Source organism: Manis pentadactyla, chromosome 15, assembly GCF_030020395.1.
Source record: "Manis pentadactyla isolate mManPen7 chromosome 15, mManPen7.hap1, whole genome shotgun sequence".
Lineage (NCBI taxonomy): Eukaryota > Metazoa > Chordata > Mammalia > Pholidota > Manidae > Manis > Manis pentadactyla.
Window position 1 is genome coordinate 45,261,988 of NC_080033.1, and position 22,593 is coordinate 45,284,580.

Genomic DNA, 22,593 nt, shown 5'->3' on the forward strand with positions numbered 1-22,593 from the left:
CCCACATGTCCTTTCTACTTCTACCATCCTGTGAGCCCAAAGCCTATCAAGCTGTCTTTCCTCAGCTTAAGAGTTAATCATCAGCTTCTTACCTATGTCAGAACAGGGAAGTCTTGCTTGGCCAATTGCTCTGAAAATCTTGGTTGGATGTTGTTCTCCGCCAACCCCATGTTCTGTGTCTGCCTACTCAACATTTGTCTATGAACAGGAAGCCCTTTTGATCCTAGAAGCTCTCTGAGGCCAGCTTGGTCGTGGATATCCAGGGAGCTCAGGCGGGCCAGACAGATGAGTGGGGAGTGGGGGCGCCTCATCCAGATCCTGATCTGGGCTGTTTGGATCCTTGCAACCGCAGCCAAGGGTAAGACATCCAGGGGAGAGGAGGGCTTTCAGAAGACAGGGTAGGAGGAGTTTCCTACCATGGATGATTTTTCCACTGGTGGAAACAAACTGACTTCTCAGAGGCCTCTGAGGGTACATGGACGGCTGTGTAGTAACCTCAGCACAGCTGAGCAACGTCCTGGTGTTGCTGAAAGGCATGGGTAGAACACGGAAGCCCCCAGTGCTGCCCTTGGGCTGCTCGCACCCTATAGGCACAGAGAACCCTCTGTCCTGGGCACTGGGGAAGGGCGTGGGACAGAGCCCGTGCTTCTCTAAGGCTAGCTGCCCAGGCAGGGTGTCACTGTTGGAATGACATTGGAACACCTGGTCCTGTCAAATAAACAGCCAGGCAGCTAACTCCTCAAGGCTCCGTATTCTATATGGAAACCAAGAAGCGCACTGTCGGTCTCCCAAAATGCCACCTCATAGCCCTGGAGGTGGATGAACTGATTTCAGGTGGCATCTGCATGAGGGTTTTTAATTTTCATTGCTGTATATTTATTTTCATGTGCCTTCAACAGCATATACCTAACTCATCCAAAGCACAATCCCATAGATGTTATTGCTTTAGATTCCTTTAGGTAAGATTTTAAGTTTATTTAAATTTTAAGAGAAGTGGAAAAGCCAGTAGTCATACAGGGGGTGCACAGACACACCAGCCATTGTGCTGGTGGGTATGAAAATGGACAAAATGTGGGAAACTCTGGGCCAGATCCCAGGCCTCCAGGGCCTGGCATACATCACTTCACACAGTCCAGGAGATCTTCCACACAGCAGGCAGGAAATGTTGCTTGTTCCCAGAGTTTTGGGGCTTGGTGCTGTGCTCCTAGGAGGAACTCAGTCAGTGCCCCGATGCAGGTAGATTCTAGGCAGTCCTGAAGGAAGCAGTGGGCATGGATTCACTGAGAAGGAATCAGCTGTCGCACAGCCTCTGGCTGAGAAAGAGCCCCCCACCGAGGGGAGCTTGTGTCCGGCTCACTCCTAGCCTTTTCCTTGCCAGCTCCCAATCCTCCCTGTGTGTTCCCTCGGGGCCAGCTGCTGGTGCACCAGTGAGGAACACCAGGCTGGGATGGGTCCAGGGGAAGCAAGCCACTGTGCTGGGAAGCTCGGTGCCTGTGAATGTGTTTCTTGGGGTCCCCTATGCTGCACCCTCAGTAGGACCCCTGCGATTTGCGAAACCTAAGCCGCATTGCCCTGGAAGGACTTCCGAGATGCCACATCCTACCCTGAATTGTAAGAGCAGGTTTGGTCGCATGGGTGGCCTGCAACCTGGGAGTGGGGGCAGAGCATTGAGGGGGAGTAAGGGTCATGCAGCCCAGTAGGAAGGGGGAGGGCATTGGGGGGAGGAGGAAGGATACAGAAGTGGACAAAGGCATCAGTAATCGCATGGCTCCCTAACTGGCTGATCATCAGAATGGCTGGAGGCTTTGTTCAGAACACGCAGATTCCCTGCATTCCCTTCTGAACTTCTGGAACTGAAATCTCCAGAGCTGGGCTCAGGAAACTGGATTGGCTGAAGGCTCTCTAGGAATTCTGGGGACCAGTTATTTGGGAACCACTGCAATGGGCTTACTAAGACTTTTGGTTAGCAGGGACTGGCCAAGTGTTTCTGTGTGATCTGTCACCAAGGCTTAGTCTCCATGGTCAGATTGGGTAAGGGCTTTAGAGCAAAGAACCAAGCTAGAGGGATTTTAACTCTAGCAATGCACACTGTGCCCAGTGCAGGGCCTGGTCCACAGTGGGAAGTCCATAAATACCTGTGGAATGAATACGGGACTATGTCTGTCTCTGTGATATAGAAGCCAGGGAGTAAGGAGCTCTCAGTCACTGCAAACTTTTAAGCTGAGATGGGTGAATTCTGGAGGGTCCTGGAGCACTGGGTGGGAGATGACACCTGGAAATCCCCAAGAATCTTCTGCCACTAAGATTCTGTGAAACCCTCAGGTTGGACCACACAGGTTCCTGGCACTGGGGTCCCAGCAGAAGGAGTACCCTGCTGCCAGGATGCTCCGTAAGCTAGAGAAGACCCCATGTGGCCCAGGGACTGACACTAAGCTGAAACTCATCTGTTCATTCATTCATTCATTCATTCATTTCTTCAGCTAATATCCCTTGAGAACCAGTTCAATAATTGACTTGCCATTAGGCCCTGGGTTAGTCACAGCTGCCCTTAAGGAGCCTGGAGACTAGTAGTGGAAGTGGGGACATAAACAATAATGATGATTAAAATATAGAGTGACAAGGGCAAACAAAGGGGATCAGAGCAAGGTGCTGAGGAAGCACTGAGAACCACCTAGCTTAGCCTCGAGGGGAGGTCAGGGGTGGTTTTATTTCAACCAAACAGTGAGGCCTTGATTTCTGATAAACATACAAAGAGCAAAAAGTCAAAACACTTGTCAGGGAGTAAATTTGCAGTGATGGCTTCCCACTGCCCAATCTGTACACTATTCTGTTAAAAAAAAAAAAAACTGACATAATTGAGCACTTAGTATAGTAGAAATATTCACATATATTTACCATCTCAGTTTCATTGTGTATCCAATTTGGTGCTAGGGGAGATAAGGCACCAAGGTGGCTAATACAGAGTCCTAGACTTTTAGCTGCTTACGCTTGAGTTGGGGAAGATAGTAACACGTGTGTATGAGCCTGGGAGAACTTCTAGGAAAGAACACAAAATATTTCTAAAGAAGAGCTATGACCTAACTAGGGAAACCTCAGAAGGCTTCTTGGAGGAGGCGGGACTTGGACTGAGTCTGAAATAAAGGGGAGGACATGAGCAAGCAGCCATAGTGAGAGAGCAGTCTGGGCAGGAAGATCACATTGAGCAATGGCCCAGATGCAGGAACCTTCCAGCGTGTCTACCTCATTTGGTTCCTGGTGGAAGTGTCCTTTTGTGCCTCTGGGGGCAGAAGAGGGAGCTGTCAGAGCAAAGCCCTTGCTATGCAAGTGGTGTCCTGCCTTCTACGGTTTGGGGAATTGTTGTGCCCACCTGAGTCTTTATGTGTGTGTCAGGATTATGGTGATGGGTGTAAGCATGGGTGGGTGCTGGGGATTAACAGTACAATTGTTTGGCACAACGTGCTTTTCTACCTAGGACCCAGGTCAAAGAGAATTATAGTTTGTTTATGCCACCAGAGGGAAGGATAGCTCTCGTATGCCTCTTCTGTTCAGGCACATGAGACCGCCAGGCCTCCCTGCTGTCCCAAGAACTGGCCCCTCCCAGGCAAATTTTCTGACAGCAACTCTGGGGGTTTCTCCTCCCCTTTTCTAAGCTGCTTCCAGAACACAGAGTGGCTGGTCTCAGATCAACACATTCTCAGGGTGCATTTCCCCAAATTCAGAGTGTCAAGACTGCCTGTACCTCAAACTCTGTGCACCAGCCCACGCAGACGCTGGCTCCAAGCTGCCCGTAAGTGCACCTGCCATGCTGGGAGCTCCAGCTTCTTGCCCTGAGCTCCAGGCACAGAGGCTGGGTGTCAGGAGTCAGAATGAGCCCTGTGGTGGGCAAAAGGGAAGTGGAATCCCTTGACACATCAGTAACTTTCCCGAAAAGTCATTTAATAACAAATTCACTTTATCTTCTTCTCTGATTGCTTCTTTATTGCGCTAACTTGACCTTTGCTTTTTATTTTGTTTTTCCCTCTGTTGAGTATTTAATGATCTGTAAACATTTAGAAAAGACACTGCTTAAAAGGACTTCATTTTTTGTGTGTTTGGGAAATCCTTTTTAAGAGGATAATTGCATCCTCCAATTTTTCTGTTTGCCTTGAAGACAGGTAATAATGTTAAGTATTTCATTTAAGAATGTAAAATATGGGTGGAAAAGTGGGTAGAAAAGGAACATCTACCATCTGATTTTTAACCACCCCCTCCCATCATCCTCTGTCCCCAGGCCCCCGCAATGAGATTTTCACTGAATTGCATCAAGACGGCAACATATATCGAGCCCTGGCTATGTGCCAGGCACAGTGCATTATCCCAGCTAACCACCACCACACCCAGTGGGTCAGGATTACTGGACCCATCCTAGAGCTGAGACAGATGAGGCACAGGGAGGGCATGACTGACTTGTTCCATGTTGTACACACAGTACGTGGCAGATCCTGGGGCCAAAGCCAATTCTTTGTCTGCTTCTCCTTTTTCCTTAGTGACTTTCTTCTCTTTTTCTGCCATAAGAGTTGTAGTTTCTAATATGACTCTAAAAGAGACAGTGGAGAGATTTATTATTAAGTGTATCATTTGTGATAATACAATTTAAATATTTTGGTTCCCCAGGCCCAATTTTTCTAATCAATATAGTAAAGTTTCCACATTTCTCTTCCCTTTTTTCTCTCCTCTCTGTCAGTAGGGAAAAGCCTTAAATTAAAATACCTTAAGTGGCTTTTGCTTTCATACATGGCTTACAGTGATTTCCATCTTTCTGTGGGGCACAAGTTCAATGATACTTAGTTAACTTTCTGAGCACTTGAATTGTGACAACACTGTCCTATGAACTTTAGATGCAGCATCTTGTTTAAACCTCATGATAAAGTCATAAGTGAGATACTTTCATTTTTCACATATTATAGATGGGAAAAACAAGTCTCAGAGAGGTTAAGTAACCTGCCCAGGGTCACACAGCTTGTCAGTGGCAGAGCTGGGAATCAAACCCAGGCACTCTGATCCCATGTGCTTACCCGTGGGCCTTCTTCAAAGGTAAACTCTCTGATACTATTTAGAAAGGAAAGTGAAACATTTGTATTTCCCTAAAGAAGGAAGTCCCAAAATGCATGGGGAGCAGATACGGGTGCCTGGTCTGCTGCCTGGAGAGTTCCTCTCCCCTCCTTAGGTCATGCTGTGGCTCCCTGGGGGCGCCTTTGAGACTGGCTCAGCCTCCATCTTCAATAGATCCGCCCTGGCTGCCTGTGAAGACGTGCTGGTTGTGTCTATCCAGTACCTGCTCGGAATATTTGGCTTCTTCAAGTGAGTGGTTGATGCCCCTCATCCCCAAGGCACAGCTGTGCTACAGCCACTGGGGATTCAGTGCCCAGCAGCCTAAAGAGGAACGACCATGGGCAAAGGGGACCCGAATTAGGCAGGTAATTCTAGCAGCTTAAACAGTTAAGCCTCCAAGTCTTAGTGGCTTAAAACAATACACATTTCTTTCCCATTCAAGTAAAGTGCAATTAAGAGTTGCTGACTGGCAGACATCTTCCCACATGGTCAGTCGGGGGCCCAGGCTCCTTCCATCTGGAGGCCCTGCCCTCCTCTAGGGCCCCAGACCCTCCGCGTCTGGCCAGCAGATGGAAGAAAAGCGTGAGGATCTAGCATGGGAGCTCTTTCTGGGTCAGCCTGGAGGTGGTGCTTATCTTCTGCTTCTGCTCACCTGCCATTGGCAGAACTGTCACGTGGCCACCCCCGGCTGCAAGGAAAGAGGAGAAATGTAGCCCAGCTGTGTGTCCTGGAAGGTGAGGAAATGAGGTGTGTGAGCAGGTAGGCCTCCGCCACAGGGCCCCATGTCAAATCCCCTCAAACGCTCACCCGAGAACGATCCCTCCCCTGCACTGGCTGCCCTCCCCCCAGTAACATCCAGCATGCCTCGGGTGCTCACTGTGAGTCAGGCGGGGTGCTGTGTGCTCGCCATGTCTTATTTCAACTCACCCCCAAATAATCCTAGGAGAAACATACTAGTGTTATTGTCACTTTGCAGTAGAAATTTGGAGACACAGAGAGGTGAAGCAACCTCTCAGGCTCACAGAGCAGGGCTTGACCACTTCTACTGTCCTACTTCGAGCATGGCAGAACTCAAGCCCTGGGCTGGGTACCATGTGCGCCAAGGGGAGTAGTGAGAGGTCACCGCCAGATACTGTGAGGAAGGCAGCAACGAATCCTACCCTCAAGAGGCCCTCAGAGTCATGGGGGCGATGACACAGGGATACAAATACCCGTGCAACGAGGTGGGGCATGATTATTGCTCTCAAAGTGCTGGGCTGTGGGGCTACAGATGAGCAGGGAGCTGCAAGGAGCCAGGGAGGCTTCACAGAGAGGCAGCGTTAGAACTGCACTTTAAAGACAGTCTGGGTTTGGGCGGAGGGGTTGGGAGAGCGTACTCGGCAGGGGGGGCTGCCTGAGCAGAGGCTGGGAAGCATGGGAGCCTGGAACAATACTGGCAAGCTTTGCTGTGGGATGCCCTGCATGAGCCCTGGGGCCACAGTGCAGGCAAGGAGGGCTGACCAGGGCCCTGTTCATTGGAATTCTACATAAGCTTCCTTTGGCAGAAAGATTTCTACAAACTGCTCATAATAGCTAGGCTGTAATGGGCAGGTAGGTGAGGATACAACAGGAGATGGATGTGGAGGATACAGCAGGGACAGGCCTGACTGGGAAAGGCCTTGAGTGCCAGGCCATGCACGGAGGCTGGCCTTTATCCAATAAAGACTGAGGGCCCAGGCGTGCACTGCTCAGAGCAGTAGAGCAGGGACGTCACCCCAGGGCAGAGAGGAGGCTGGGCTAGGGGTGCCCGGGCTGCAGATGAGGCATCTGGTCGGAAGGCTGCTGCAGTCTTGATGCAGGCCATGCGGGTGAAGCAGAGTGGTGGCTGAATAACTAGAACGATCTCCAGCATGTACATAGCGCTTATCGCACACCTACACCATCAGTCTTCACAACAACCATGCCAAGCAGGCACCATTATCAGCCCCATTTTAGACATGAGAACATTGAGGGGAAGCAGGTTACATGACTTGCTCAAGATCACCCAGGTCATAAGTGGCCAGGTTGTGAGTCAGGACAAATAGGGAGGAGTGGGGACCAGTGTGGGAGCCGCAGTGGGATGGAGGTAAACTTGGCAGGGCGTGGCTCCTGACTGGATGTGGGGGTCATGAGGGAGAGAAGGTGGAAGAGCCAGCCCAGGGGTCATGGACACACAGAGGGAACCAAGGGCAGTGTGGGAGCTGGAGAAGGATGGGGAGCTGACTGTGATCCCAGGATTACTCACATACGTGGTGCGAACCTCATGGATGTTTGCTCTAGGCATTTATCTGGTTCTATATTTTCCTTTGTTTCCCATTAATTACCCATCCTGAGAAATATGCTGTTCTTCAGGGTGGCAGCAAGGGCACGTGGTTGGGAGCGTGGACTCTGGGACCTGTTTGGGTTTGAATCCCAAATCTGCAACTTTCTAGCTCTTGGGCAAGGGATTTACCTCTCTGTGCCTCCGTTTCCTGCCTGTAAGGAGACCATGTACCCAGCAGTAGCCTTAGGCCGTGCTTCCAGATTTCACTGAAGGGACGTGGTGTGAGCTGTGGCTGTGGAGAAAGGCAGCCACTGCCCAAACCACTTCCCAGCAGAGAGGGGACGTGGGTGGTGGAGCAGATTTCCCAGCCTCTTGATAGCCCGCCCTCAAGCCCCAGCTGCTGCCGCCCACCGACTGCACGCAGCCGGACGCCTGGGTGGTGCACTTCATTGAGGTCAGCCTTTTGGGAGGAGGGTGGAAAAGGGTGGAGAGAGGACCCACAGAGGCAAAGGAGGAAAACCAGCACTGCCTCCCTCACAGGGTGGGGGGACTGTAGGAGCACTGGCCGACAACCCCAGGACCGTGTCACGCACAGTGCTACGGCTGCTGCTCTTATTCTGGTATCTAAGTACCAGGACTAGCAGTTATTTATTTAATGAATGACTCATTATTCATTAAGTCATTCAGCAGAACCTCTGTGCCCAGGGAGGCCTTGGTGCAGACCAACTCTCAGGGGCAGGACTCTTCTGGAATCCATGAATTCAGGGGAGCTTATGAATTCCCTAAAATCGCTCAAAAAGGTTGTCTGTGCATTTTTCAGGGATGTGTAGTTTTCATCAGATTCTCAAGGAAACCTAAATCCCATCAAGAATCAAGCCCATTTTTTCCCAGCTTTTCCAGGCCTCCAACTCTTAGCCCCTCCCCAGTGGCAGGGGCCATGGCCTGACACTCACGCAGGGCCTCCGCAGCGACCTCCTCGGGCTGTGGCCGACCCGCAGCATTCTCACCCTGCCTCCTGCCCCCTGCCCCCAGCACAGGGGACCAGCATGCTCCGGGGAACTGGGCCTTCGTGGACCAGATGGCCGCTCTCACCTGGGCTCAGGAGAACATCGAGTTCTTCGGAGGGTTCCCCCACTCCGTGACCATCTTTGGTGAGTCAGCGGGAGCCATAAGTGTTTCCAGCCTTGTAAGTTCTCCTCTCTGGGACTTGACTGAACCTGGGGGCAGGGGCAGGTTACAAAAATGAGGACGATGAATTGCTCACACCTGATTTGTGCCTTCCTGTGAGACAAACGCTTCTATACACATTTCCTCCCTCAAGCTTCACATCATGAGTTAGGGACTCAGTCTCGTTTTGTGGACGAGAGCTGTCAACAGGAGAGTTTAAACAAATTGCCCAAGTTTACAACACTGAGTGACAGTTTGAGGAAAAATCCCTTATATTTGTAGAGTTGAAGCCCTGGTATCTAAGTACCAGGACTGGCAATTATTTATGTAATAGAAAAACTCAGCTAAATTGTAAAATAATGAAGGATGCATAAAACATTTTAACTTCAAACATAAAACATACATTTTTTCAGCAATGGTTTGACATGGTGCCTTATCGTTTCAAAGTTGGTCTGCCGCCTGGAGGTCCAAAGTGACCTCTGTGCCATAAGCCACCCGCAGAATTCACTACCCTCAAATTGCGGTGTCAGCTTCTTTGCAACAAGCACAATCCTAAAGCTGCCTGCACAGTAGTCTGCAAATGCAGTGTGCTCACAGAGGTTTCTATTCCTCCCACATATTTTACTCTTACCTTGTTTACACCTAATTTGACGGCACTATTTTTTTTTTAGCTACTTGCCTTTATTGAGATTCTTTTCCCCCAAGCATAGTTTTCTTTTTACATGCATACTTCATTGGTTCCCATGATATTTCATGGACTGTGTAGTTACAATAGCAAATGTACTGACTGAACAAGTTTGGAAGCAAGCACCTGACTCACGGCGAGGAATTGGTGGCAATAGAAATGTGCAGAGGTGCAAGCAGATGGCCCACTGGCTCTGAGAGGTCAGCATTTCCTGGGCATCAGTTAACATGTCAATCACAGGAGTCAGTTACAGGCAGATGAGTTAAGAGAGCTTCTGCTGTGTAGCACTTGACAATATACAAGGTATTTTTTTATTTTCAAAACAACTTGAATCACATTAACTTAACTTTACATGTGTAACAGCCACCATCGCATGAGTGCTTCCTCTTTGAGCTTTGTGCAAAGCCTTCTATGTCTATTACTTCTCCTACTCTTTAGAACGATTCCATGATAGGTGCTCAATTTTTCCTCTAGTCTTACAGGGGAGTCAATTGATGCTTAGAAGTAGTGAGCAACACGCCCTAGGTTACCTAGCTAGGGAGTGAAGGAGCCAGCACTCCCATGCCAGAATGTTTGGCTTCAGAGTTCACGAGGAACCTGGGGCTCAGAGGAGTTAATTAATTTGGCCAAACCTCCATGGCTAGTCCTTGAATCCCCAAACCTGGGCATTTTTCCTCTAAGCATAGAGCTCTTAAGGAGGCTCCCTGGAAGATTTCTTTGAAGAAGGGATGGGTGGTGTGTGTGGTGGGGCGGGGAGCCTGCTGCACAGCTTTCCCTGGGTCTCCCGCGTTCTCTTTCCAGGTTCTGTCTCCCATGGTCAATGGCTTATTCCACAGAGCCATCATGGAGAGTGGGGTGGCCGACACCCCTTACCTGAAGGCCCCTGAGGACGAGAGGAATGAGGATGTATGTGCATTGTTAACGGCTCTCCAGCTTCCTCTGCTTGGTCAGGAGAGAATGTGGTTGGGGTCAAAAGACCATGGGCACGGTTGTCCTCACCGCCAATGGCCAAAGAACTGGTGCTCACCCACGGCGAGCCTTTAGCTCCATGGGAAGTCTGACTGAACACGAAATGGTTCGTGGTGTGCAAGGCAGTGCTGCTGTGCACACGTGAGTGTATGTGCACATGTGAGCATGTATGTGACATGCTCATCTTACTCATTATTCTTGGTTTATGATATATAACTCAGCCCCCCATATTATATACAGTTCTCCTCCTGTACCTCCTCTGCTCCACCTAGAACATTATATTAAGAAAGATTCTGAGGTCTTTTCTAGTTCAGTGGGGAACACCTGACTACTATTACCTGAAGTGAGATTGTGAGGGGATGTGAGGCATATGCCCCAGGGGTTTGCTACTTGTCTTCTTGTCTTACTGCTCTACCGGACAGTGAGGACCTGGAAACCAACCTCTCTCTCTCCTTCACATCCCAGCATAATGCCTGGGGTGTATCAGGCAGCCAAAAATGTTTGCCGAATCGGCGAGTTAACAAATGAATTGATTTGCTCAATGAGTATTAATTCAACACTGGACTGTGGAACCATCTCCTGGGTATTGTTCATTTTAGTGGTGCATTTTCTTAAATGTCTTATAGAGAATAACAACATACACCGAAAGCAGAAACGGAGTTAGAATATTGTAAATACACCCTCAGGACGCGGGAATACTGATTTGGGAAAAGCGCTATGTGAAGCTGCTCTCAGGTTGTGCATATGTTCATTTATTCACCACACACATGTTGAGTGCTCATTGTTTTCCCAGCTCGCTGTTAGAACTTGGAGGTTTGTAAGTGGAAAAGGAAAAGGCATATACTAACTTTAGAAGGCTATAATCTTTTTATGACAGGGATTTTTAACCTAGAATCCATGGACAGTTGGGCAGGTAGCCCTTAAACTCCTACAATTATCTGCAAGTTCTACATGTTTGTACATTTTCCCAGAGAGAAGGTCCGTATCTTTCACTGGATTCTCAGAGCATGCGTGACTCCCGATGGTTAAGGACTGCTACTTTCAGGGTGCAAGTTCTATGCATGTGGAACAATGACAAGACAAGATGGGGCTTAGCAAAGAGCTGAGTAGAGAAGGTGGGGATGCTGGGGTGACATTCTATAATATGAGAAGGTGAGGAGATTAGAGGAGGAAGGGGTTCCCAGGAGCTGCAATGATCTGAAAGGACATCCTGGAAGAGGTGGGCCTTGGGCCTTGAAGAATGGGTGGAATTGGTGTAGAAACAGAAAAAAAGATGTTTAGGGCATTCCAGGCTAGGGGTAGTGGTGAGGCTTGAGCAAAGTTGACAAACTGAGACTGACCCAGAGTCATGCCTCAACTGACAGTTACGGAGCTTGCTCCTTACTCCTGGGGCTCCTGTCTCCATTTAGCATCAGAGCTGGGCTTTCGGGCTCTGTGGGGCCTGGTGCCAATGGGGCCAACATCATAGGACTGGTCTCTCTGTGACCAGGACTCTCGACTCCATTCCATGGCTACAGACTGACAAACCACTTCCCCAGCTCCGGCGGTTGCAGAAGATGACAAGGAGCATCAGGCAAGAGAGTAAGGATGACACAGCATCAACTTGTTCTCACTGTGTACGTTCCATTACCGGCACCAGGGGGTGGGGAGGGGCAGAGGCTGCACCTCATATATAAAGGACCAGTTTGTGGCTGGACCGAAGGCTCTTCAATTCTCATTTTCCTGGAGGCTTTCAGTACCTTGCTCTGACCTGGTCCCTCTCTGGAAATAGTTGCAGGATTGCAAATATCTGTGGTTGCAGTGCATCGGACTCTGTGGTCCTTCTGCAGTGCCTGAGGACAAAATCCTCCAAGGAGTTGCTGAGCATCAACCAGGTGAAGAGGGATGGGAGAGTTTGGGGCAAGGTTGTGCTTTGAATGGAGTGGTAGACAAATCCTACCACTCTCTTCTTTATCTTGATTTGGGACTTGGAGAGATAGGGGTTGGGGATTCATAGTTATTGCTGTAAAATAACAAAGTGGAATATAGAACCCTTATTGGTAATTTAAGGAACTGGATGGGCTGAGGGTTCTGCTTAGCCTGGAGAATATCCAGAAAAATAACAAAAGTCATCTTTAAGTCATCGAAGGCATCTCTCTAGGAGAAGGGGCTACACTTGTTCCATGTGCCCCCAGAAGCAAAAGTCAAGATCCAGAGCTGGGAGTTCTGTTAGGAAGCCAGTTTGGCTTGGTACAACCAAGAACTTTTTAAAAACTCTGTTGTCTGACTAAAGACTGGCTGGCTTTTAGAAAGCAAGGAGATACCCACCATTGGAGATCTGCAAGCAGAGCCTAGATGACCGCTGACAAACTTCAATCACTGGATGATTCATTGGGTTGAATAAGCTTTTATGTCCCTTCCAAACTTGAGAGCTTCTGATAGTCCTTGAAGAGTGAGGTCCTTACCTGTCAAATTCCAACAGTTGTGAAGTAGTTTCTTGGCAGGCATTGAGGATCTGTTCTGAGCTGTGCTGAAGTCCTGGAAATGGGTAAGTCCTTGACCCCATGTAGTGTGAAAGCTCTTTTGTGTACTCCCTTCTACCGCCACTCCCAAACAGACCTGAAATAAAATCACAGGTAGAGCCGGGTGATGCTTCCTGCGACCCGAGAAATATCCCGTCAGATCCAAGGCACAGGGCCGAGGAAGACGCTCACGCCGTCCCCTCCACTCACTGCTCCGTCCATTGCATTTGGCCAGTAGTTCTCAGATTTGAACATGTCTCAGAGTCACCTGGAGGGCTTGTTAAAATGAGTTGGCTGGGCTGTACCCCCAGAGTTTCACATTCAGTAGGCCTGGGGTGGGGCCTGAGAATTCACATTTCTAACAAGTTCCCAGATGATGCTGATGCTACTGGTCCAAGAGTCACACTTTAAGAACCACTCTGCTAGGCTAATGTTTGTCTTAGGTAGATACTTTCATTATCCCCATTTAGTAGGTGAGAAGTTGAGTCCCTTTGCCCAAGTAAGTGGCAGGGCTGGCCAGGGAGCCCTGATGTGTTCAGATGCCCCAAGAGTGGCTTATATTTCCCTTCCTAATGCATTTGATCATGGCTGGAGTGGGTTGGCTCAGCTTGCGTAGGGGCTCAGGTATAGCAGATTTTGTGAACAGAAATAGCCACCATTTTTTCCTTTTCTTCCTTATTTCAGAAAACCAAGTCTTTCACTCCAGTGGTTGATTGTTTTTTCTTTCCCGATGAGCCTATAGACATTCTGAGTCAAAAAGCATTTAAGCCAATTCCTTCTATCATCGGAGTCAGTAACTACGAGTGGCTTCCTGCTGCCCCTGGTAAGAATTCGGCTTTCCTGTTGCTCCCTCACCAGGGAGGCAGCTGTTCGTGTGCACAGCTGGGCATTTCCATAGATGACATTTTGAGGGAACCTATCAACCAAACCTTTCGTCTCTCTGAAGGAGGGCAGCTGAGGACTGGGGGCAGCCATCGCAAGTTCTGCCCTGCTCCTCATATAGGTTTACAGAGGAAGAAGCTATTCCATTAAAAAAAAAAAAAACAGAGAGGATGGGATCTATTTGAGCTCTGTTTAAAACAAAGTACTACAAATAATTGTTTCAGATAAGCACAGAGGCTGCTTCAAAGATGAAATTGATGTAGGTTTGGAAAACTTCAGGGTTTTACATTTTCATGACCAGCCTCAATTCTGGCATTCTGACTTCCAAGAATGTTCTCTAAACTTGTGCAGGTTGCAAAATTATTGATTCATTGTATTCATCTGAGTATGAACTGAGCATTTACTATCGGCTCCACACTCAGAAATACCAAGCATTCAACAGTGAACAAGTCACAGGGGTCCAGCTTTCAGCAAGCTTACATCCTAGGAGGGAGAGGCAGATGAAATGCAAGGCTGCAAAGATGGTTTCTGAGAGTGCTAAGTGCTCTGAAGGCCATAAACTAGGTGGAGAAGACTTCTCTAGGGAGGAGAAAGGGTGGTGGGGAAAGGCTTCTCTGAGGAGGGACCACCTGCACTGAGGCCTGAGCGCTGAGAAGGAGCCATGGTTTCTTGACCCTGCCACTTAAGAAGACCCTCCGGATTCAAAATAAACTTGTGTCTGTCCTCAGGAGAGACGGGTGGGCTCACACTCATAATACCACCACAGCTCACCTAGAGAGGCCAGCCTCCTCCTCCATGCTGGGGGAAAGGAGGTGATGAAATACAAAGGTTTTTCAAGCTGCAAAGCTTGTTGGTGGCTGTCTAGAGCCAGAGCCCTGAGGTCCCTGGTCTGGGAAAGGCCTGTCCTGCCATTAGTGTGACCTCCAGAGCCATGTTTTGGGGCGAATGGGGATGGGGATTGTTCCTCCTTGTGTTGTAAGTGAGGCCTTTCAGTGCCATCTGAGTCTGAGTTAGAAAGAAGCAGGGGGTCCTGATGACAGCCACCACTGCAACCACTGGGATGGTCCCAAGTGCCTCCATGGGCCAAGTGTACACCATCTGTGCCACAACCTGCCCCCCGCATTGTCATCCCTATTGTGCAGCTAAAGAAGCTGGGGCTCAGAGAGGCAAAAATGTGACTTTTCCATGTCTCCCAGCTTTTGAAGAGACAGCAGTGTATAATTTTTGTGCATTTAGGCTCTGCCTTTAAGTGCAGACTTCTGTTTGCTTGCTGTGTGACCTTAAGTAAGCTGCCTGACCTCTCTGAACCTCTGTTTGCTCATCTGTGAAATAGAGCAAACCTCACAGATGCACCTCAAATAGCCTGGCAGATAGTAAGTGCTCAGTAAATGTTAGATGCTGGAATTATTCAAGTGGCTGAGTGGGAATCAGTGCCTGGTCCACGCAGCCCAGAGCCTGCGTCACTGCTGATGTTCCACGTGGCCTTACTGTTACACCCATTGCTGGCCCCTGGAGCCCACAGGATAGCCCCCCAAAACAAACCCCCACCCCTGAGTAGACAGAGAGCTTCTCAGTAGAGAAAACATACCTGTAGGTAATTCCAGTGACTCTGGACATTCCCTCAGATTCCAGAACAGGTGTTTTAAAATATTTACCCTACTAATTAATTAACCTTAAGATTTTCAGCAGGAAGTGTCCAAAGGAAATTCATTTGACAAGTGGAGAGTATTTCTACCCTCTCATGTCTTTAAGCTGTAATATTGGCCAGGGAAGGGTCATGTAACAAATAAATGCCCGTAGTTCTTCCTCTGTGCCAAGCAGAGCCGGTGTCCTTAGCCACCAGGACTGCTAACCACTGGTTTCTCAGAGGCCCTGATTGCAAAGGTCTTTAGAAAGAGAACAATAAACCCCTTTTTTTTTGTTTTCTGGTCTCTCTTTGAACTTGGTGTTAAAGACAGGTTGTAGCCTGCTAGTTGGCTGGGGCTGCCTTAACAAAACACCACAGACAGGGGGGTTTAAACAACAGATGTTTTTTCACCACTCAGGGGGACAGAAGTCCAAGATCCAGGTGGTGGATCTTCTCCCTGTGTCCTCACACTGTTTTTCCTCTCACATCTCTGGTATCTGTTTGCATTGCTGAAATTTCCTCTTCTCATAAGGACACCAGTTAGACTGGATTAGGGCCCAACCTAATGGCCTCCTTTTAACTTAATCACTCCTTTAAAAACACTGTCTCCACATGCAGCCCCATTCTGAGGCACTGGGGGTGAGCACTTCACCATAGGGATTTGGGGGGCACAGTTCAGCTAGTAGCATGGCCTTTCCACAGGGCAGCTACCCGGGCCCTGTGAGGCCACAGGTATGACAGACAACAGCTGCCTTTCATCAAATGTGAAAAGAAACTTCATTGCTGGACCAACCCACTCAGGGGGTTCCTACACATGTCCCACAGGGACTGAAAGGGGGCCTGCTCTTCCCAGCCTCCCCTTATAAGGCAGGTGCCTAGGCCCTCCGAGGGACCGGTTTCCCCTCTAATGACCTGATGTGCTCACATGGGATACTCTTCTCTCCACAGAAAGAGTTTCCTGAGATCCTCGGGGGTTCCAGCAAGTTCCTTGCCCTGCGCTTGATACACACAGTCCTGGTAAGTGTGACTCTCCAGAGGTCCATTCATTTAACATTCCTCCCTGGGTCACACTCGGGGGTAGGGGCTTGCAGTGTGGACAGCCCTTATTCAGTCACTCAGTAGGTCTTTACTACGTAGAGATCTGCGATCCTTATCCCCAAGCTCACAATCCAAAGAGCTCTGAAAACCCAAAGACTTTCCATGACGCACAGGGCAGCCAAACCTGCCCCAGCTGACACGTAGCCGGTGGTCCTTCCGTACCCACACGTTCATTCAGTTGATTATCCCCCATTCACGTTTCTCTGAGGACATATTAATGTGGGGCTGGGGCAGTCACACCCTGGGCGTATTATGTAATAGGCAGCATATGTACTGAATTATCCACAGTCTGAAAAGTACTAAATTGTGAAACACGACCAGGACTGCAGCCCTGTATTGACAGCATGCCCGCCAGGCACTGTACCAGGTTCTAGCAATACCGAGGACTATTACTCAATCCTTTGCTCATTCACTGCCTGCATGAATGTATCAGAATCAGGTCTCACTCTAGACACTCGGGGGTAGAGATGGATTCCTTTCCTTCTGTCCTTTCTTCTCACCATAAGCATTTATTCAGTGTGTACTCTGCCGGGTTCTCAGTATTCACTGGACAAATGTTTACTGAGCCCACGTGCCCCAGCACTGCCCTAGACGCTGGGAAGCAGTGATCAGCAGGCACTGCCTCCGTGCTGGAGGTCTGCAGACGGCGGCACAGAGTGAAGACACATTCATCACAGTGGCTGTTACACGCTGTGAAAGGAACATAAAGTTCACCGCAGGGGCTGGGAATGGAAGACTGATTCGATTTCCACTTTAGAAAGGGCTCCCTGACTGCAGAGTGGGCCAGAGCGGGGCAGGGGATCCCTTAGGCCCCAAAGCTTGCAGGGGCTCTTTGATGAATCTTGGCTGTCTGTCTGGTGCTGAGAATTGGGACTAAGGTTTGAGAGAGAATTTAAAATGGAAGTCAGACAGTGGGCGCTCTTGGCTGGATTGGAGATGGCCTTGTGGGGGAGGCGGTCATTGGCCTGGGCCTTAGGGAAGGGGAACACTTGAGCAGGAGAGCACTTCAGAAGGAGAGGATGCCTTAGGCCAGGACCCAGGGGTGCGAAGCGGGCTGTGTGGGGAGGTGCCAGAGGGCCAGGAGGGGGCGCGGCTCCTCCTGTGCAGCAGAACAAGAGGGACTTCTCAGATGAGAGCAGTTCTCTGCTGCAGAGAGCACAGCCTTGCTCCAAGCCTCAGGGCTCTGCACTGTGACTGTCCTGTTGGGGCTCATCAGACGCCCCACAGAGCATCCGTGTCCACTTCGGATACCTCAGGCATGGAGGGGTGTGCTGGCCATGTGCTCCAAGTGGGGGTACTCGCGCAGGAGCCTGGACTTGCTCTGGGCCTGATTAGAAAAACACTCAGCCTTCAGAGGACCAGTGAACGAGTCCAGGTAGCACAACCTAATTCCAAAGGAACCTACGAAGGGCTGTGCCTGTATTAGTGTCCGGGTTTGAGGTGCAGTGAGTTGTCCCAGAGTTCCAGGCCCCCAAGTCCCCAAGAACATCACCAATTTGGCAGAACCTGAATCTTCGTGAAGTTCACCTTCCCACCCCCCGGCCGCACCTCCAGCATTTGTGCTCAGGCAAGCCGAGGCATTGAAGAGTGGGAGGCAGCCTGGTGCCCGGTCCCAGAAGGCATGGGATGCCCTGGGAAGGGATTTGGCATGGGTGTCAGGGGACCGACAGAACCAGAGACCTGCTCTGTGCCAGGCAGCATGCTTTTCTCTTCACCTCTTGTGTAAGCCTCTGAACAACCAGTTTTTCAGTAGATGGGGGAACAGCAAGAGACTAGCCAGCTTAGATCAAACAGCAAAGGATGGGAAGCAGTGCTGGTCCCAGGAGCAGGGCTGGCCTTACGGGTGTGCGACCTGTGTGGTCACGAAGGACCACACCTAGAAGGGTCTGACACTTGGTTGAATGTAATGTTGTCACCATCTTGAAAATTGTTTAATTTTGGAACAAGGTGCCCCACATTTTTCACTGGGCCCCACAAATGATTTAGCCGTTTCTTCCCAGGGGTGTTTCTGAAACATTTCAGAGAGGTGTGCACACTATGATTGGGAGCATGGGATTGGGGTGGAATTTGACTTGTGAAAGTGTCATGGTTCTACCACTTTGGAAAAACCACTTAACCTTCCTAAGCCTCAGTTTCCTTATCTGTGAAATGGGGCAAATTTTGGTACTTGCAGCATAGTTACCATGTGGATTCAATAGGAATGCATGGGAAGTGTTCAGATTCATGCCCATCCAGCAAATGCTTAATGTCTTGGCTGTTGCTGTTGACCTGGATCTCCTGTGACCATGACTTTTTACAGCACATCCCTGCCCAGTATTTATACCTTGTGGAAAATGAATATTTCTACAACAAGCACTCCGTGGTTGAAATATGCAATAGCTTTCTGGACCTGCTTGGAGACGTGTTCTTTGTGGGCCCTGGGCTGCTCACTGCTCGATATCACAGAGGTGAGTCTCTGAGCACCCGCAGCGGGGCCCAGCAAGGCCAGTGGCTGCAGTGATCCGTCCGCCTGCCCCACCCGCGTGTTCCTCCCTAACAGGGAGTTCCCTAGGGGGTCTGGGATGGAACCCTGCATGCTGACCATCGTGGTGCCCCTGCCTGTCAGAGTTCAAGAATGTTGATCAGTTCTTCGTGTTCCTGTTTCTTCCCTTTCTTTAGGTCTGTGCAGTAAATTACCACTGCTGCATAATTTTCTGGGGCCAGTCTCCCCGATTCCTTTCTCTTTGAAAGTATCTTCCCAAACATCTTAGCTGTAAGGAGTAGTGGAGTGATCAGAGAGAGAATATTGTTCGTGGGGACAGAAACCCTATCTTCTTTTCTTCTTTCTCCTCCAATAACTGGAGAAGCTGAGACCAAGAAGAAGTACGATTGTGTGTGTGTGTGCGCGTGCACGCGTGTGTGCACACATGCATGTACATATACATATGTATGTGTGTGCACATGTGTATTTGTGTGTGTGTTACAATGGGACACTTTGTAAGCATGTTTGCTATTGATGGCAATGATCCAGTAGAGAAAATCTGATAATGCAGACAAAAGGGAAATGACAGAGCAAAGACCTCTTGCAGAAGGGAAGAGAAGCCGGGCAGGATGCATGGAGCATCTTGGAAGCAGAGAATAACTTTGTTCTGTTTGTCTCTGGACAGTTGAACCAGACTCAGTGAGAGCAAGTCACAAGGATCTTGGCTCTGTATTTAGGGCTCTTTTGAGAAGTACAGCTATTGTCCTCGCCAGCTGCCCTGGGAGGAGTGAGCCCTTTGTCACCATGGTGTGAGGCCCCTGTAGCAGCAAAGACTAGCCTCAGATGCAAAAGGGGGGAGTAGCTTTACTCAGGTTCCCCTTGTCTCTGAGCTGTCCACCCGTGGATCCGTGAATCCAGGACTAGATGGGCAGGGACACAGGGCCGACCCCTGCTCCACTCTGCCTGCCTGCCTGCCAAACACCCTTTCCTACCTTTCGGCATATGCTGGCGCTCCGGTCTACTTCTGTGAGTTTCGGCACCAGCCCCAGTGCTTGAAGGACACGAAGCCATCTTCCACCGAAGCCGATCACTCTGATGATATCCACTTCGTCTTTGGTGGCACCTTCCTGAAGGGTGACATTGTCATGTTTGGTAAGACATTGGCCTCAGGAGCTCCTGCTTTTGCAGAAACAGCAGGTTGGGATGATCTGGAGAGACCACACGACTCCCCACTGAGCACAAAGCCCCTCACCTGCCCCCACACTTTGCAAGAGCCTGGAAGGACTGGTGGGTTGGATTTAATCTATGGTTCACAGACACAACCTTTCCCTGGAAAATACCCGACCCTTGTTTTAGAAACCAAGGTGAAGAAGAGCTGCCAACCGTTGATTGATAAGTGTTTTCTCTCGTGCTAAAGCCCGTAGGGGGCACTCAGGCAATCTAACTTTTTTGGAAATTAGAACCACTTTCTTCCATCTCTCTGACCACTGGCCTCTCCTTCCTGCCCTTTCCCAAACTCCTATGAGGCTGCCACCCAGGGCTTTAAAAGGCAAGAACCACATTTTTCATAATTCTGGCCCAAAAGTGGTCTGGATCCAGGTGACCTAGAATAAATGCTTATGCACTGGTCCTGGTGAAGTTAGCTCATTTATTCCTGATTGACAACCTGTTCAGTGCCTAAAATGATTATGCATGTGAGGTCATCAATAGAAAAATTATAGGAATTACACACAGGAGTTATTACTAAAATGTTTAGTTTTAAAAATTGCACAATACAAGATTTTAACCAGTTTATGCTGGCCTCTTGATGGTGAGGACAGAGCCTCTTATATACAACATGTTTGCAGTGTGGTGGGCTCATGATTTTTTGTATTCATTCTCATCTCCTAATACAGATAATATCAGAACTACCTCCTAGGTTGTCATCAGGGTGAATGAACCGATTCTCATAGAGCAGACAGTGAATACTTAATAAATGTCACTATTATTATTATTCAGCACCCATATTATGTGATAGGCACTTGGACTCTACAAACTGGAAAAAAATAAACAACATGTGTGCAAAGGGTTCAATTCCTTGATATTTAAAGAGCATCTAAAATCAATGAGAAAAGAGCAACTCAGTCAAAAACAGGGCAACAGATATAAATAGACAGATATGGGAAAGGAAACATGAATGGATTTTAAGCATGAAAATCCATTCAACCTCACTCCTAACAAGAGGACTGCCAACTAATCTTGACTGAAGGATCAGTCCTCATCGATCAAGGTTGGGAAGAACATTACATTTTACATAATGTATTTGAACAGGTGTGGGGAAACAGACAACCTCTAATAATAATGGAAAACTCTATCAAAATTTAAAATGCATAGTCTTTAGCCTAGCAATTCAACTTCTAGGATTTTTTGTGTGCAGTTATACTTCCACATGTGCAGCAACATACATGCATACTAAACCATAGCTTCCATCAGCAAAAGATTGGAAAAACTGCCAAGGTCCATCAATAGAATGCTGAATACATGAATTATATATTTGTATATAATTGCATGTAAGTACATCTTTATATATTATGTATTTATAGAACAATAAATGGAAGTTTTATAGGTGACAGTGTGGAACTATCTTCTAGATTAGTTTGAGTAAAAAGAGAAAGATGCAGACAAAATGTCCCTGTTACAGCAAGTGTGTAAAAGGAGGTCCGCTTAAATTCTTGTACGTGCCTAGCCAGGCTTTGGAGGGCGCTGAAGAAGCTGGTAACGGCGGTTGCCTCTGGGGCTGGTAACTGGGTGTCTGGAGGGAAATTCATTTTCATTAGCTGTCTCTTTCTGCATTTGGGATGTGGTACTTTGACCAAGGGTTACTTTTTCAAAGAAAGAAATTCAGTCATTATTTAATTGTTTGAGGGAGAGAGAGAGGTGGTCTCTGTTGCCAAGGAAATTGCAGCCGCCTGGGAAGAGCTGGAAGAGCACTGGGTGGACAGGGAAGATGTGTGTTCAGCCTCCTCCACCAGTCAGAAGCCATGAATCCTCAGGCAAGTCAGGGTTTCTCTGAGCCTGGGTATCTGCAATGCAAAATGAGCACATGACTTGGTAGGCTGGTAAGGCTCCAACGGGAGGAGAGATGAAAGTGACTCCTCAAATGTGAGGCACACTTGGCGTCTGGCCGATGGTGTGATTGTCTTCTTCAGAAGCAGCCACAGAGGAGGAGAAGCTGCTGGGCAGGAAGATGATGAGATACTGGGCCAACTTCGCTGGGACGGGGTGAGTGCACCTCCCGGCCTCCCCCACAGCTGGCATTTGAGGATGAAAACCACACCTCTGGCTCTGCTCTCAGCTCCAGGAATCCTAATGGGGAAGGCGTGCCTCTATGGCCGATCTGCAGTCAGACGGAGCAGCACCTGCCGCTGGTAAACGTGACCACGGGACACAAGCTAAAAGGGTCAGAGGTGGAGTTTCGGACGGAGTCCCCCCTGATAACGTCCACTTCCAGACCACTTCTCAGGCCTCTTCCCTCTTTACTCTTCCTTTCTCTGCTCCTACCTGTCTTCTCTTTCACTGCTTGAGAAGCTGTCTCTGTGTGGTCTGGTTTTCCCGTCCTTCTGCAGTTTCTCCAACAATCATTATCTTCATTCTGTGCTAAGCTACTTTGTGGAATCAGCTGCTTTTGCTGGTGTTTTGTGGACTTGGAATGATCCTTAGTGAATTCATTTAACATCAAAAATTACCATTTGCTTTGGAAGGCTACCAGATTTCTCCAGTAAGTCTGCAGGAGGCCTGGCCTATTCATTGGCATAATAATCATCTTGTTACCCAGATGAAATAAAATCGGAA

At 48.8% G+C, this 22,593-nt stretch overlaps 1 protein-coding gene across 1 annotated transcript; it reads left to right on the forward strand.

The window, feature by feature from the left end:
* The first annotated feature begins 285 nt into the window (after window positions 1-285).
* CES5A (carboxylesterase 5A) lies at window positions 286-22,325 on the forward strand. Its single transcript, XM_057492880.1, is given in 17 exon segments — window positions 286-358; window positions 1,414-1,563; window positions 1,566-1,611; window positions 3,651-3,725; window positions 3,727-3,787; window positions 5,207-5,340; window positions 8,405-8,558; window positions 10,026-10,130; window positions 11,732-11,739; window positions 11,971-12,067; window positions 13,379-13,497; window positions 13,499-13,517; window positions 16,152-16,220; window positions 18,601-18,748; window positions 19,765-19,914; window positions 21,951-22,023; window positions 22,103-22,325. Coding segments are annotated over 17 exon segments (1,704 nt in total).
* Window positions 22,326-22,593: the final 268 nt, after the last annotated feature.